The sequence below is a fragment of the Mesoplodon bidens genome (assembly GCF_964165515.1).
Source record: "Mesoplodon bidens genome assembly, chromosome: 19".
NCBI lineage: Eukaryota > Metazoa > Chordata > Mammalia > Artiodactyla > Ziphiidae > Mesoplodon > Mesoplodon bidens.
Window position 1 is genome coordinate 19,724,565 of NC_138179.1, and position 16,840 is coordinate 19,741,404.

Genomic DNA, 16,840 nt, shown 5'->3' on the forward strand with positions numbered 1-16,840 from the left:
CAGACCCAGCTTTACACCTAGAAGTGACTCCCAGGTCAGTGTTCCCTGTGGCCTCTGCCTTTTCTGTGTTTCAGAAAGTGCTTTTGGCCTGGCTCCAAGCCATGGAGCTCAAGCTGGGTGTGTGTTTGGGAGTTTGTGGTGGGTGGGGCAGGAGGGACAGGCAGGAGGGCTGTGTCCCTGGGCTGACCTGTGCTGGACTCTCCCTTCAGGAACAGTTTACGTTCTGAGATCTGAGCTCAGGGCAGGGAACAGTGCCAGCATCCTGCAGGGTGACTGGGTGTGGGGAGCTGAGGCTGCAGCCGATTTTCTGAGGACTGCATCGTGATGGGCATTCTAGCCATGGCTGGGGGAATGCCCACCCCTCACTGGTTCATTCACATCTACTATGTGCCAGACTGGCTCCTCAAACATCAGTCGGAGTTGAAAAGTTTCAGGGGAAAGTCTCTGTCAGATTCCTCATTGCACAGACGGGGAAATTGAGTTAGGGGCGTTGCTGATGCAAGAACCCACATGTACTGGATGACCAGGGCCGTACGGAGGAAGACGTACCTTGTGTGCATGGCGATTTTACTGTTTTCCATTGAATTAAGATGCAGTCAGTTGTAAGATGCGTCATTATTTTCTATACCCCAGGAAAGAATAAACAATGCCAACTAAATGAGGACATGCCATCAGGTAAGACACACCCCAATTTTAAAGATGTTGAAGTGTGAAAAAAATGTACGTCTTAGAACCAATAAGATGAATTTATAAAATTAATAGTCATATGGAATTATATGTGCAGTGTAAAAATTGAGTTTTCCCTGCTTCTTATCAAATTCTACTCTGTAGAGATCATCTCTGTTGATGTTTTGGTGCCTGTCCTTCCAGACATTTTAATGCTTGTGTAAGTATATTTATATAATAATTACTGTTATAAGCACTTGCTGTATGCTAGGCCCTGTGCTAAGCACCTCAATGTATTTTATTTCATCTTTACAATAAGCTCATGGGGCAGGTATGAGCTTTCCTCACTTTATAGCAGAGGAAAATGAGGCACAGAGAGGTGAAGGGACTCACTTGACATCACACAGCTTCTAAGAGGCAAGGGCCTGAGCCTGAATCTAGGCCTCTTCCAACCTCAGACCCTGAGTTCTTAACTAATATGCTGTACATACCCTCAGTGTGCAGGTATAAGTATATTTTTCAAAAATGGGGTCAAAATATACCTACGGTTCTGGGACCAATGTGCATTTTTTTTCTTCTACCCATACTCTGTGGGCATCTTTCCATGTCAGTACATAAGGACCTACTTGATTTTCCTACCAGTTGCAAAGAATTCCCCTGATGACTGTGTATGAATGTATGTCTGGTCCTCTGTGGATGGACACTGGGATTTCTTCCAGTTTATTGGTATTACCAGAACACCAAGATGATCAACTATATAGTGCCATCTTTGTATACTTCTCTGATTATTTCCTCAGGAAAATTACCAGGTCAATTTTCTTCTAACACTTTATTATTACTTTTTATTATTATTATTTTTGCGGTACGCGGGCCTGTCACTGTTGTGGCCTCTCCCGTTGAGGGGCACAGGCTCCGGACGCGCAGGCTCAGCGGCCGTGGCTCACGGGCCCAGCCGCTCTGCAGCACGTGGGATCCTCCCGGACCGGGGCACAAACCCGTGTCCCCTGCATCGGCAGGCGGACTCTCAACCACTGCGCCACCAGAGAAGCCCTCTTCTAACACTTTTATGGCTTTAATGTTTACAATTAGATTGGAATTCATCTGCCATCTCCAGTAGCTCACGTGTCCAGGGAGCAGGTGGAGGGGTTCCTGGATGTGCCGGGCACCAGCTGGTTCCATGAGAGTCCCAAAGTGCCAAGTAAAGGGGGCTCTGAGAATGGGGGAGCAGGGGAGGAGGCTTCGGACCCAGCTCTGCCTCTGGCCTTCCTCCCTCCGGTCGTGGGGTAGGAGGTGGGTTGAGGCTGAGTTCAGGGCAAGGGGCCACGTTCTCTATGTGCACTTGCTCCTGCCTGCTCTGGAGATTCTCTCAGCCCCATGTCCTGGCCTCTGCAGATATTAATAATAATAGCAGTCACCATCACTGAGCGCCCCCCGAGATAGAGGTGCTGAGCATGCATTATTTCTGATCCTTTGAGCTCGGGATTGATTGTTGCCGATACTTTGTAGAAGGGGAAACTGAGGCTGTGGTATGGAGAGGAAATGGCCGCAGAGGTTGCAAGTGGCAGAGACGGGGTGGAACTCAAGTTCAGGTCTCCCTTTTCTTAGTGTGGGGCTTTTTCCCCAGGGGAGGCTGCAGTCCTTCCCTGGCCTGCACACATGTGCAACAAACATCACTAGTGCCCTTCAGGGTGTCTGCTTCTCCTCTCCTCCGCCCTCTTAAAGCTGGGATTGGTCATGTGACTTGCTTTGGCCAATGACATGAGCAGAAGTGTGTCATGTGTGGGAAGACTCCTTTACGACTGGGCGTGCCTTTCTGTGCTCTCCTCCCCTGCTTCTGCAAAACTTGAAGTCTCGATTCGAGATGCTGGCATCATAAGGTGGCGTCTTTGAGTGACCGCCGTGGCCAGAGCCCCCTTCCTACCTGTGTGTGAGTGAGGAATGAACCGTTATTGTTTTTTTTTTTTTTTTTTTTTGCGGTACGCGGGCCTCTCACTGTTGTGGCCTCTCCCGTTGCGGAGCACAGGCTCCAGACGCGCAGGCCCAGCGGCCATGGCTCACGGGCCCAGCCGCTCCGCAGCATGTGGGATCTTCCCGGACCGGGGCACGAACCCGTGTCCCCCTGCATCGGCAGGCGAACTCTCCACCACTGCGCCACCAGGGAAGCCCTTTTTTTTTCTTGCCACTGCTTCCTCCCGCCTCAGGCGGCCCGGGGGGAGACAGGGAAAGGCAACCTCCCTCCCGCCTACCCACAGCCCAGGCCCTCCCTCCGCCGAGCCGACCTGGCGCCAGCCGGGCGACGGCCGCAGGGGTCCACAAGCCCGGACACCGAAGGAGCCCGTTATTGTTTTACGGTCATTTATTAACCCAGCAAAACTTACCTGATGCTTCCTGACACACCGTGTCACCTTGGCAACATCTCTTAAGTACCTCCGGTCTCGGTTTTGGTGTGTTCAAAATGGGCACCCTCGTTCCTGCCCCACTGAGCCGTCTCAGAAAGGAATTGGGGTCTTAAATGAAAGCATAGCGGTGGGAGGGCTCTGCGAGATGCTGTGCACTTGAAGTCAGGAGGGCAGGGACCTGCAGGATGCTGGCTAAACCTTGGTCCAGGGGCAGTCTGGGTTTACCTCCTTCATGCCAGGACACGGCCTCAAGCTTGGCTAACAGGTGTGTTTCCTTCGGCAGGTGGCCCTCCTCCGGGCGGTGGTGCCCCCTGGCACCTTCGAAATGTCCTCAGCGACTCAGTGGAGAGCTCCGATGATGAATTCTTTGATGCCAGAGGTGAGTGAATCTCATCGTCCCATCATTGTCTGGGTGACCTTTTTAGAAGCTCCAAGAAGGGGATCCCTGTTGGGAGTTAGTATCTCTCCCCACTCAGACACTGCAATTCCGTGCTTCATTATTACCCAATCTGCGAGTCCCCTCAGGGCTGGGGCTCAGCGTCCCGTCATTCACTCTTTGAGATATTTGCTGAGTCCCTACAATATTTCAGGCGCTTACCATACTGCAGTAAACGGATGGGCGTGGCCACTGCCCTCATCAAGCTGATAGTCTAATGGGAGAGGCAAATATCAAACAATTACATAAAGGAAAATACAGTCACAAATGGGAACTAACACCCCTGAGTAAAAAGCACCAAGTGTTAATAGAAAGAGAGATGATGGGGGTACCTGGTTTAGGCTGGGGAAGTCCTTAATATCCTCTCTGCAGCACTGAGGGTAGGAGCTGGCTAGAAGAAGAGTGGGAGGAAAGAGCCTTAGGCAGAAGATGCAGCAGGGATGATGGTGCTGAAGCAGGAAAGACGGGGCTTTCCAGGAACTGGAGGCCCACGCGGCAGGGGAAAAGGAGAGATGAGGCTGCAAGTGACCTAGTAGGTGACTCTCAAGATCAGCCCCCAGATGGGAGGGGGATCCGGAGTGGAGATGTGGACGAGTTAGAAAGATTATTGCAGATGTTCAGGGGAGAGACGAGGGAGGGGAGGACATCAGCTCTGCATTTCAGTGCTGGGTGCATGGCCTGCCTGCCGGACATAGCAAGGGGCGCTATCTAAGTGAGGATGGGAAAACAAGAAACATTACAAGGATTGGAGAAGAGGGCACCAGATGGGGTGGGCATTTCAGGCAGAGAGCACGGTCTCAGAGATGAGGGCATGCAGGGCAGGTGTGGGGACCAGTGGAAGGCAGAGTCTGTCTGGACTTCAGGAGAGAGGACCCTCACAGTCATGCTGGCCTGGGCCGTGCGGGGTTGGGTGAGACGCACAAGCCTAGGAGGGTCTCCAGGCTAGGAGGGTCCCCAAGTCTCACTTGGCTGGCTCAGCTCCACTCTGGGAAGTCACCATATTTGGGGGATTGACTTACTCCTGGGATGGGGCCAGCTTTGAAGTACTGGCTGAATGGGGTCTTGAAAGAGAAACAGAGCATGCACTGGCAGGACCCCAGGACCCAGAGCAGGACCCTTGGGACGTGGTCTCAGCCGTGCCATTGACTCGTTCTGTGATCTTGGGCAAGTCTTTCACTTTCTCTGGGCCTCAGTTTCCCTATCAGCTCTGTGCCTCCAGAGATGGAGACTGTATCCAGTTCAGGTGATTTTCGGGGAGGCACGGTGGGGCGGGCAGTGGGATGCTGCCCCAGCCTGAGCCTCCCCCATTCTTGACTCTGGGTGGAGTACCCCCTCCCTGATGCTAACCCCAAACCAGCCCATTTGGGGCTTCTTTCCTGTCTCCCACTGGCGTCTGATTGGAGTGGCAGCCGGGGCTGACTTTCTCCATAGCAACTCACCCAAAGTGTGACAACAACGGCTTCAATATTTTCATGCTTAGAACACTTTCATTTAAAATATTTTTGCAGTTCATCAGGGCTCTGTAGTCCCAGATGACGATGATGGCTTCCTTCGGGAGGCGTCTGCGGGTGGTGCCGGTCAGCTCCGTCTCCATCCCTGTGGGCCCTATGCACCTGCTTTCCTTTGGAGCAGCTGTGGATCCATCCTGCTTCCCTCCCTGCGGACCCTCGGCATTCCGTCCTCTGCCCCCATGATCTCACTGCTCTGTCTGCAGTTCCCAAACTGGCCTCACCTCTCACTCCTCTCTTATGGGTGGCCCCACCTTCTCTTCTATTCCTTTGTCTCGTCTCCTCCCCGCTCCCCTCACCTCCGTCTCTCCTTCTCTCCACTATCCCAGGATCCCACACTCTCCCATCTCTTTCCCTGTCTTCCACCTCTCAGCACTTCCTACCAGACCTCTGAACCTCGTGTCTCTGAACCTTTCCTATGTCACCTCTCCCAGAGCATCTGTAGCTCTCAGCCCCAAGATCCACCCACAGGCTGCTGGAACCTCTTTGGTTCTGCATTGCCAACTCCTCACCTCCTGTCTGTTCCCTGTGGTCTCCCTGGACAAGGCTTTTGCATATTTCCTCCACTCAGGGCAGAAAGAGGTAAAGCCATCCTCCTTCTCTGCTCCCAAGAGCTTTCTCAGCATCTGGGGCCAGGCCATGCGTGTCCGGCTTTCTGGGCATGCTCTGAAGGGGCACCTCCCTGCCTCTGTTCTCCAGCCCAGACTGAGCCCTGACCCTGGCCTGGGTGTGGTCTCTGTCCCCACCTGCAACCTGCTGCCTCTGCAGTTCCACCTCCAGTCATGGTGGAGCCACATTGTCAGGAACAGAGGCCAGAGCATGGAAGGGACCTCTCAAGATCACACAGCAAGGTGGGGGCAGAGGGGCTGGAGCCCAGGAGCTTAGTGTCCAGGTCAGGCCTTTTTCTTCGACTTATTGCTGAAAATGGGGCCCTCCTCCCTCCCTTTCTTCCTTAAGCTCCATCCCACTTGTCCAGCACTAGGGTTAACCTGGTGGGACAAGAGACCTTCATGGCTCATGGTCTAGTAGCAGAGGAAGACTCTTAGGCTCTGGGGGCGGCTCTGGTTGTGTGTGTAAGGCCTGGGAGGGACTGGGGGGAAGTCAGGTAGGAGTATGGAGCTATCCGGGACCAAAACAATCCCCGGGGCAGGATGCCTGCTCCCTGGGCTGTGACAGCAGGTATGGGGCCTCAAGGCGGCTGGTACCCGCGACTGGATGCTGCAGGATGGGTGACGGTCCAGGCTCCCAGACCCAGAAGAAGCACCACTCCCCATCCTGTCAATGCAGTCAAAGGGTATCTGGGGAGCCACAGTCTAGCAAGGTTGGAGTACAGAGCGAGGGAAACCCATGGTGGCCAAGAGGGGACATGCCTCAAACCCATGTCAGAGCTAGGGGGCCCTGAAGGTCTTTGAGTTCAGCACCCTGACCTCATTTTACAGGCTGGAAAACTGAGGCCAAAGAACTGGGAAACTTGTTCAGGGTCACACAGAGGGTCAGGCAGAGCAGGGGCTAGAATTCAGAGTCATTTATTTACTCTCTCAAGTATGTATCGAGCATCTGTCCATCCCCCTATTCCGGGTGTAGGGGATGCAGGGCAAGTGGACACTGTCGTGGCCCCCATGGAGCTTACAGTTTAGTGGTGATGGGTGGGAAGACAACGTACAAGCAAGTGAGCTCTATTGATAGTTTCCATAAATAAAATAATGCAGAGGGACAGACACCTCACCAAAGAAGGTAGATACATGAAAAATGAAAGGTGAAAAATGAAAATATGCTCAACATCATTAGTTATTAGGAAAAGGTAAACCGAAACCACAATGACACACTGCCTCATACTTATTAGAATGACTAATTAAGACAACTGACCAGGATGCGGAGGAATCGGGACTTTTAAAGTCTGCTTGGTGGGAACATACGATGGGACAGCCATTTTGGAACAGATTGCAGCTTCTTAAAAATTTAATCATAGTTAACTACCTTTCCACTCCTAGGTATGTACACAAGAAGTAAGCAAACATATGTCCACCTAAAGACATGGACCTGAATGTTCATAGCAGCTGTATTTATGATCGCCCCAAAGTGAAAACAACCCAAATGTACATCAATGGGTAAATGAATCAACAAATTGCGGTACATTCATGTACTCAGTATTCATGAAATACCACTTGGCAACAAGAAGGAATGAACTGAAACACACAACAATACAGATGAATCTCAAAATAACTGTGCTGAGTGAAAAAGAGTCAGACTGAGAAAGAGTGCATATGATGATTCCATTTATAGAAAACTCTAGAAAATGCAAACGAGTCTATGGCAACAGGAGCAGATCAGTGGTTGCCTGGGGGTGGGGAGGAGGGATCAAAAGGGCCAGGAGAAAACTTCTGGGTGGGATGGTTATATGTCCACTCTCTTGATTAGGGTGATGGCTTCCTGGGTGTGCACATATGTCAAAACTTATCAAATTGTACTTTTTTTTTTTTTTTTTTGGCTGCACTGCGCAGCTTGCAGGATCTCAGTTCTGTGACCAGGGATTGAACCCGGGCCCTCAGCAGTGAGAGCACCGAGTCCAACCACTGGACCGCCAGGGAATTCCCAAATTGTACATTTTAAATATGTGTAGTTTATTGAATGTCAGTTATAGCTTTAGTAATGCCGTTTAAAAAAAAATGGAGGCACTCCCCCCCCCCACCAGTATAACATAAGGGACTGTGATAGAGTGGCTGGGCAAGTTGGAGGCCCCCCAGCGGATGTGGCCTTGACCTGAGAGCTGAATAACAAGAAATGAGCCAGGTGAGGATCTGGGGGAATAGTGTTCTGGACAGTGGGAACAGCCAGTGCGAAGCTTTTACCGGAGGAGTGAATAGGAAGGCTGGTGTGGCCCGAGTGAGCAAGGGGGCGCCTGCTCGGCGCTGTGCGGGAGGGCAGACCCGGCCCAGTAGCCTCTGGATGTGCTTCCTGCCCAGGCTCTGGAGTGGCCCTGTGTACCCCTGCTCCTGCACCAGGACACCAGAGACTCAGGATCTCTGAGAGTAGAGGGAAGTGGCGCAGGTCATCTGGGGTCAGAGCAGCCAGGTTTTCCTCAGGGTTGGGGCAGTGACTGGCTACTGTCTGACCTCAGGCGAGTCTTGAGCCTCTGGACCCCGGGTCCCCCCTCTGGAGCACAGCCGGGGTGCAGGGTTTGTCTCGTGGCTGGAGTCGCTTTGGAAAGCTGGGCAAAGGAGCCCTCAGAGAAGCAAAGCACAGGTGTGTCGCTGACCCCTGACCCTCCCTCTTATTAGGGGATGGGACGTGGAGAAGCAAATGCCAAGGAGCTGCCCCAAAGGCTTCTGGGAATGGGCTGGGTGGGGTCCCCCTTGTGATGAAGAGAGGGTGGTGGTATGGCCGTAGGTGGGGCATGGGACAAGCGGTCCCCAGTCAGGGAGGTTAGCAATCTTGTGTCCCTGAAGCCCCAGAGCAGCGCATATCTGGTCCGTGGAGAGACTGGCCTGTCAGCCTCAGGCAAGGAGTGATGGAGGGACCTGGACCGGCTGATGGCCGAAGGTGACCGAGCCCTGGGCTCCATGAGCTGCAGGTGAAGCCTGCCTAGCACGGGACAAGGAGGTTCCCCGCTTTGAAGTCCTGTGAGTCCAGCAGACACAGAGGCCCCAGGGTAGGAAGAAAGGCTTTCGCTGTATCCAGGTTTTGTTCCGGGTTGGAGTCAGTCTGAGGTCAAGGCCAGGGGCGTGGTACTGGTGGGTGAGGCTGAGCCTGGCACCTAGAATGGGCAGGGACTGGGGCTCAGGGGGGTCAAAGTGGATGCAAAAACTCTGCCTGCACCAGGGGTCACCGGGGTTGAGCATTGGCACATAGGGAACAGTCACCAGAAGTCGAAAAGCAAAGTCAATAACCAGGACATTTATTCAGATAAGCCCTTGGCGGCCTTTGGCCTCCACTGGGAGTCTCGTACTATAATGAGGGGAAACAGAGCAGAGGCTCAGAGCTGAGGCACGCGTCTCCCTGGTTCTCCTGAGTGACTCCAAAAGGAGCTTTCTCGGCTGCTGCTTCCGTGTGTGTGTGTGTGTGTGTGTGTGTGTGTTTCTTGCTGCCACTCGGGACAAGCCCATTGTTGCCAGAGTGAAGATCTAAGGCTGAGTACTGAGCGCAGGGGCAGAGGAGTGGCCCAGAGAGGGAGAGAAATCTCGTCTGTGAGGTGGGGGGCCGGGGAGCAGCTGGAGAGACAGGCAGGCTGAAGCCTGGGGTGGCGGTGGGGGGAGCAGCAGAGAGTGCAAGGAAGCCAGGGAAAATACGAGAAGGCAGAGAGGGAGAGAGAGCAAGAGAGACTCAGAGAGGATGGGAGAGAGGGACACATACACACACACACACAGACACCAAGAGGGCCACACCAAGAGAGCTGAAAGAGAGAGAGTGACCCAGGAGAGAGAGAGATCAGAGACGCCAAGAAGGCCTGCAGAGATGGAAAGCTCCTGAGGGGCAGGCACCCAGAGAAAGAAAGAGAAACCCAGAGAAGGAGAGAGATCAAGAAAGAGACACAGGGCTTCCCTGGTGGCGCAGTGGTTGAGAGTCCGCCTGCCGATGCAGGGGACACGGGTTCGTGCCCTGGTCCGGGAAGATCCCACATGCCGTGGAGCAGCTGGGCCCGTGAGCCATGGCCGCTGAGCCTGGGCGTCTGGAGCCTGTGCTCCGCAACGGGAGAGGCCACAGCAGTGAGAGGCCCGCGTACCGCACAAGAAAAAAAAAAAAAGAGACACATCCACCCAGAGAGAGGAGAGAGACAGGTTCTGGGATAAAGACAGAGCAAGAGCAAAGAGTAATCGTGATCGAGGCCCAGAGGGAGGGACAGACACGGCAGAGAGCCTGAGACAGAGAAACCCCAGGACCCAGAGGGACAGAGATCAATGGGAAGGGACCTGGTCTGAGGGGGTCAGGGATGGGCTTCAAGCAGGGGGGAACACGGGGAGAGTCTGAGAGGAGATACATCTCCTAGAGAGACAGACAGAAGGCCGAGAGGGAAAGATGGAGGTGGGTCATGCAGATACAAGGAAGAGGGAAAAGATGCTGAAGCCTCTCGGGGTTCTGATAGCCTCACATACACCGTGGGATAGGGATTACGCATTATAGAAAAACCAGGATCTAGGACGTGTGAGCACCTGCTGTATACCCAGCACTGGACCGGGAGCCCCAGCTCACTCATCTGACTGGGTCAGTTTCCCATTGTGTTTTTTCACAAAGCTGAATTCCTACAGGATGGAGGTCGTGTCTCACACTGCCTACAGCAGCTGCTCAGGAATCCCTCTGTTGTAGAATGAATGTTAAATGAACAAGCAGAAAACTGCATGCTTGGGTAACTGAGCCAGGAGACATAGGCACTCAAGGTGGGCTGCAGGCTGACCCTGACGACCCCGCTCTGAAGCTGGGACAAAATGACATAGGGGTAGGCAGCAGCGTGACTGGAACTGGGGCATAGCTCCACATGCTCTGGTGGTGGTGGTAATGGTGGTACCGTCATCCTCCTGTGCTGTTATCCACCTCTGTGCTCCTACTGTGTGCTAGTCATGCTTGTACCCGCTTTACCTTCATTATCTCATTATCTGATTTAATCCTCACAGCAATTCTATGACGTGGGCATTACTATGATGTCATTTTATAGATGAGGAAATGGAGGCTCATAAAGCATAAGTTACTGTCCAAGGTCAGATAGCTAGCAGATGGTGCATCCAGGATTGAAAAGAGTCAATCTAACACCAGAATGGAGCTCTTAACCCCCTGCTGATCCTGCTTCCCCAGGAATAATACTACCTGATATTTGTTTACAGCATTTTGGCTTGTGTAGCCTTTTCACATTTACTATGTCAGTTGTCCTCATGAAAGTTTGCCAGAAAGAGTTGTGGAACCAGAGCTGTTATTCCCATTTAAGCAATAAGAAAATAGGAACAGTTGAGGGACATCTGTAAAGGTACAGGCTCACAGGTAGCAGCTCAGGACAGGAACCCAGTCAGGGCTCTGCCCAGAGCATGATGCTGCCTAGAGGTGTAAACCATGCCCAGATGGAACACACCAGGTTCAGGAAATTGTCTGGTTGTGTGTGGTGCTTGGGCAGCCAATACAGGATGTCCAGGGCAGGCAGGCCATCAGGAGGGCAGGATTTTAGGACTTTTGAAATAGTATATCTGGGTTTAAATCCCAGCTCTAGCCAGTGACCTTTGGCAAGTTACTGAACTATTCCATGCTTCAGTCTCCTTGTCTATACAATGGAGATAATAATAATTGTACATTTTTAGTATTGTTATGAGAATTAAATGAATTTGTATTTGTAAAACACTTATAACAACCTCAGTGCGTACTAAGGATTTGATAAGTGGTGTTAAATAGATCACATAAAATAATCAAATAAGGCAGGAGGAGGTGACCCAGCCAGAAATGGGGTCTGGATTACTGAGCTTGAGTGATTCAGAACTCTGGACAGATCCCCAAGCTTTAGATTCACCATATTGGTTCCATCTGCTCTGTGAAGTTCTTTGGCAGTGAAATGGGTCTTATCTCTTTCTTCTCGGTTATGATGAGTGTAAGGATTCTCCTCACGACCCTTTAATGTCTGTTCTATGAGAAAAGGCACAAAGCTCTTCACCAGGAAGGCCTGTCTCTTTAAAGAGAGAGAGGGGGCATTCCTGTGGGTTTGTTCTTGAGGAAATGTCCCTTCCTGGATGAGGGACTGCACCAGATGTGTGTAATTGATGTGTGGGACCCAGGGGCTTGTGTTCAGCGTGTTAGGGACTATGACCTCACCAATTCCTCTGAGCTCAGACTGGGAAAGGGCAAGGATAGAGACAGGGTTGAGGGGAGGACTAAAGAGAGAATGGAAGCATTAAGGCTTCCGTTAAGACTTCTTCCATAGAGGCAGAAGTCTTCTGCTCTCTCAGTTACTCCAGAGCTGCTCCTGCACCACTCACATCCTGATCTGCTCGAACAAGGATGGCAACTCACTCCTCATGTGAAGAAGTAACCTTAATGTCTCCCATCTGTAAGCACCCCCTGTGCACCAAGACCTTTATATTCATTATCTCTCCTTTAATCCTTACAACAACTCTTTGATTAGACATTGCTAGTCCCATTTTACTGATAGGAAAACTGAGGCTCAGAGAAGCCAAGTAACTCACCCAAAGAAAAACTGCTACCTAGTGGTAAGGCTTTACTTTTTCTTCCCAAACACACTTGCCTTTCAAGAAATACCACTCTTAGTGCTAGGAATGGAGCCTTTTATGAGTTTTCAGCCTCTCTCATGACTGTTCCCTTGTTACTTTTTTTTGCTGTAACATGTGGAGACCCAGTAGGGTATAACAACAATGCCTTCTTGCAGTGAAAAATTCCTGGATGTCTTACACCTGTCTGTAACTATAGACACCTTCAATAGTTGACATCTTCCTCAACTCAAAGGAAGAAATAAATACTCCCTGAGATATAAGCTCCTGTTAGGGCTACCTCTACACAGCCCTGCCGGCTCATGCCCATCTTTACTTCTTTCCACAGAAGAGGTGGCTGAAGGGAAGAACGCCATCCTCATTGGGATGAGCCAGTGGAATTCAAATGACCTGGTGGAGCAGATCGAGACCATGGGGAAACTGGAGGAGCATCAAGGTAAGGTTCTGCTTCTCTCCTGGCTGGGTGTATACATATGTATGTTGCGGACAGTGCGCAGTTTGAAGTGATGGCAATTTGGGGCTAGAACCTGGGTTTTCTATGAAGAGTCATCTATCTGTCTGGGAACTTCGCCTACAACCCCTGAATTCTATGAGCTGCAGGAATCCTCATGGGGACTTCTGCAGGGTTTTCTGTGCCAGAAAAACTCTAGGGTACTTCAACCAACAGAGCTTCCTGTGTTCATTACCCACCCAGGAGCATGGGTAATTAAGGGCAGGCGGCAGGCTCCAAGCTCCTTGGAATCTGCTAGTTAATGTAGGGTAGCACCTGGAAAGCCTTTGGGAATGGGCAGGGGAGAGGGTCAGCAGTTGGGGTTGTAACTTCCTTTGGTTGAATTGTTGAAGAAGGTTATGGCTGGGGATTCGTCCAGAGGCTTTTGAAGGAGGGGAGTTTTGGCCAGGAGCTTAAACAGCAGACAAAGCAGGCTTATTCTTTTAGGCATCCATCCTTCTGTCCATCTGACCATTTCATATTATGAACAGAATGTTCGTTGAGCACCTACTATGTGTAAGTGCTTGGTAGGAGGGACCAAAGGTGATTTAACTAAGGCTTCTGCCTTGTGATGTGTCACAGAGTGTAAGTCAAAACATAAGGGGGTCAACCCTTAAGCTGAGGGTTGTTGGGCCCAGAGGGGAGAGGCAGGAAGTTTAGAAGGAGGCAAGAGAGGGGGTCTCAAGGAAGCGTTCTTGACAATGAACCTATGGACCCAGGCTTCACAAGGCAAGTGGAGGATGGAACCAAGGAGCTCATAAAATCTGAGATGGCATATGGGGAACCTGAGGCTCAGAGAGGGGCTGTAGTTGATTAAGGTCACACAGGAGTGAGAAGCAGAGTTGGGACTAGAACCCTATCCAGGGTCCAGGGTGCCTCTGCTTCTGTTAGCTTTTTCTATCCCTCCTCCCCACCCAATATATCACTCCTCCTACTTCCCCTCCTCCCCATCTCCTCTTTTCCTTCCTCTCTTGGCCCCATCTTTCCTGTCGTGGTCTGGGCCAGGCTACCTATCAGGAGATGCTCAGTGAGACAGTCCTGGTCTAGCCCAAGAGAATGACCATTTTGGTGTTGACCATCTTGGTGGTAGCCGTCTTACCCCAGCATCTGTTCCTTTTCTTACCCTCCCCCATCCCGGCCTCCTTGGTTCAGAGCCCGCCCCATACCATCTTGCCCATCCTGAGAAATGGACAGGCCTGGGATGGCTGTTCCATTTTACAAATGAAGCACCCAAGGCTCAGAGGAGCTGCATCTTGCCCAGGGTCCTCCAAGTTGGGAGCAGCATCACACTTAGATCTCCAGGCTCCTGATTCCCAGACCAGGGCTTTGCGTCCCTAATTGGACCAAGGCTCAGCACAGTTCCGAGCCCCGGCAAAGTCAGGTCCGAGCAACCTGGAGTCTTAACGGCAAGGCCCTCCTGGGCCACTGTCACATTCACAGAACGAGTGGGCTCTGAGTCTGGTACCCAAGACCAGTCCAGAGGCAATTTCCCGGTCTTCCCTGCGACTCATCTGCAGACGGACCCTTTGTCTACTCTTTCCTTCACCCCAGGAACCCGGAGGGGGCCCAGAAGGGGTCATGGACTCCAAGTGCTTCCCTGGGACAATGCTTGGAGTGATGAAAAGACAAACCGAGACTTGTACTCACCACCCATCTGGCCATCCCCTCCCATCCCAACCCGGGCTTGTCTGCCAAGGAATGTGTGACTCAGACACAGTGTGAGCTAAGGAGGAGGTGAGTGAGAAGCAGTGTGAGCTGGGAGGGCAGGGGAGGAGGAAGCAGATGGAGGTCGATGGGCAAGGCTGAAACCGTAGCTTTGGGATCGAAGAGGTCTGGGTTTGAACCTTGGCCCTGCCACCCCATGGCTTTGTGGCCAGGAAAGTCACATCACCTCTCAGAGCCTCAGTTTCTTCATCTGCAGAATGGGGCTAGCACACAAATTGCACACATTAAATGAGCTGATACTTAAAAAGTGCCTTCAGTGCCTGGTCATTATAACATGGGAAGGGGGAGAGAAGAGTGAAAGATCTTTCACAAATACAGTTCTAACAACTGCATCATGGAGTTCATGAGAGGTTGGATTAGGGGCAGGGGCTTGCCTGAGTCCAAGAATTGATGCTGTTTCCTCCCAGTATGAAATGGGGAGCAAGAGGGAGAGAGAGAGAGAAGGAGGGGTGAGGAAGAGGAAACCAGCCGTGTTTCTGGTTCCTTCTGAGTCCCATTCCCGTGTGGATTCATGATGTGATTCCCACAACACGACAGAGCACACACGCCAATTTCATTCATTCCAGCAGCCACTTCTGGAGCCGAGACACGGGCTCAGCCCAGGATGGTGGGGAAATAAAGACAAGCAGGCTGGCCTTGTTACCCCTGTAGGAGCTCACAGCAGAGAGGAAGAGGATCATGGCCACGGCTACAGGGCAATAAGACAGGCTGAGTCAGGGGCCTGAGGAGAGAGCCTCTGGGGACTCCTTTGGGGAGAGGAAGTTCTAAAAACACTTTCTGGAAAAGGCTGCAATCCAAATTGGTGTTATAGATCGAGCTCTACCCCTGCCTCCTTCTACATTCCTGCCCTTAAACGCAGGGCTCACTGCAGAGACAGCCCCCACCATGGTTCAGGCCCTGGCCAATCACAACTACCCCTGGTGATGACCCCCAAGTTCATCTCTAGCCAAGACCTACCCCCTGGGCTCCAGACTCATATTCTCAGGAGGCTCCTACTTCCCTCTCCCTGGACATCTCAAAACCACTTAATGCTCTGCAAGTTCCAAATGGAGCTGAGCTTCTTCCTTCTGAACCTTAATTATGTTCTATGGCCCATCTTTAATCTCAGTCATTTGGAGCCTGTGTTGCATAGGTACGTTCAGGCTGCTCTGGTATCTCCAGTTCTTGAGGGCGCTAATTCTGGTATGTGTGTGTGCATGTGTGTGTACCTGCGCACATGCTACCTGTACCTCATGGGTTTTGTTTCTTCATTTTTTATTGTGAACTCATCTTGGTCAACACCCCACCCTTTTCTTTTCTATGGGAATCTTGTGTCCCCCAGGTCTTGAAAACGTCCTTCTAATGATTGGTCTTGTGTCTCTGCTGGGCCTGAGTGTTTCACTAATCGTGGACATTTTATATGCTAAATTTACAGCTTTGCGGTTCCATTCTACTTGAGTGGTGTAAATTTAGACCCTACACCCATAGGTGGCAAGGGCTTAGGGTTTTAATTACTCATGTGTGACTTTTTTCTTTCCCACTGTCTGTGAATGGTTTTTTGGCTGCTTCCCCAGAGGACTTTTTTTTTAATGTTTCTTTATGGGTGGAGCAGCCCTTCATGGATCCCTACTACACAGGGGGCTCTGCTCTAGCTCCTCACCTTCCACAGGCTGAGGCCAAGTCTGTGGAGTTAACAGCAATACTGTTCTCAGCCTCTAGACCTGGAGCCTTTATCCATCTGAATCTTCCAGGGGTCTTCTCTACATTAGCTTCTGCTTTTGTGTCTGGATTGTAGTTCCCTCTTTGTTTCTGGCACTTGTATATTATCCATTCTTTATTTTGAGCTTGGTTACATATTTACTTTTTTTTGTGGCTATTTATTGCCCAGTATTTTTTTTTAATATTTACTTATTTATTTGGTCGCACCGGATCTTAGTTGTGGCGGGCGGGCTCCTTAATTGTGACATGCGAACTCTTAGTTGCAGCGTGCATGTGGGATCTAGTTCCCTGACCAGGGATTGAACCTGGGCCCCCTGCATTGGGAGAGTGGAGTCTTACCCACTGCGCCACCAGGGGAAGTCCCTATTGCCCAGTATTTTCATGGAAAGGGATCCTTTGGCATCAGCTCAGTCTACCTTATTATTATTTTTACAATTGCTTGTCTTGTTATTTTTATTTAGTGTTTTAAAAAAATTGGTAAAATATATAAAACGTACCATTTTAGCCATTTTCAAGTGTACAGCTTAGTGGCATTAATATATTCACACTGTTGTGCAGTCATCACCAGCAGGATGAAGAAGCTCCAGAACTTTCTCATCCTCTCAAACTGAAACTCTGTCCCCATTAAACAATAACTCCCCATTCCCCGCTTCCCCCAGCCCCTGGGAACTGCCATTCTACATTCTGTTCCTATGAATTTGACCACCCTAGGTGCCTCATAT

The 16,840-nt window shown here is 51.2% G+C and overlaps 1 protein-coding gene across 1 annotated transcript in view; it reads left to right on the forward strand.

The window, feature by feature from the left end:
• Positions 1–16,840, forward strand: part of PITPNM3 (PITPNM family member 3) — a gene marked incomplete at its 3' end in the record, with an annotated part of 86,053 nt that overhangs the window by 14,421 nt on the left and 54,792 nt on the right. The window contains exons 2-3 of the mRNA XM_081219142.1: positions 3,349–3,444; positions 12,534–12,641. Of these exons, the coding sequence (XP_081075268.1) occupies positions 3,349–3,444; positions 12,534–12,641 (204 nt within the window). The remainder of the gene's footprint in view (positions 1–3,348; positions 3,445–12,533; positions 12,642–16,840) is intronic.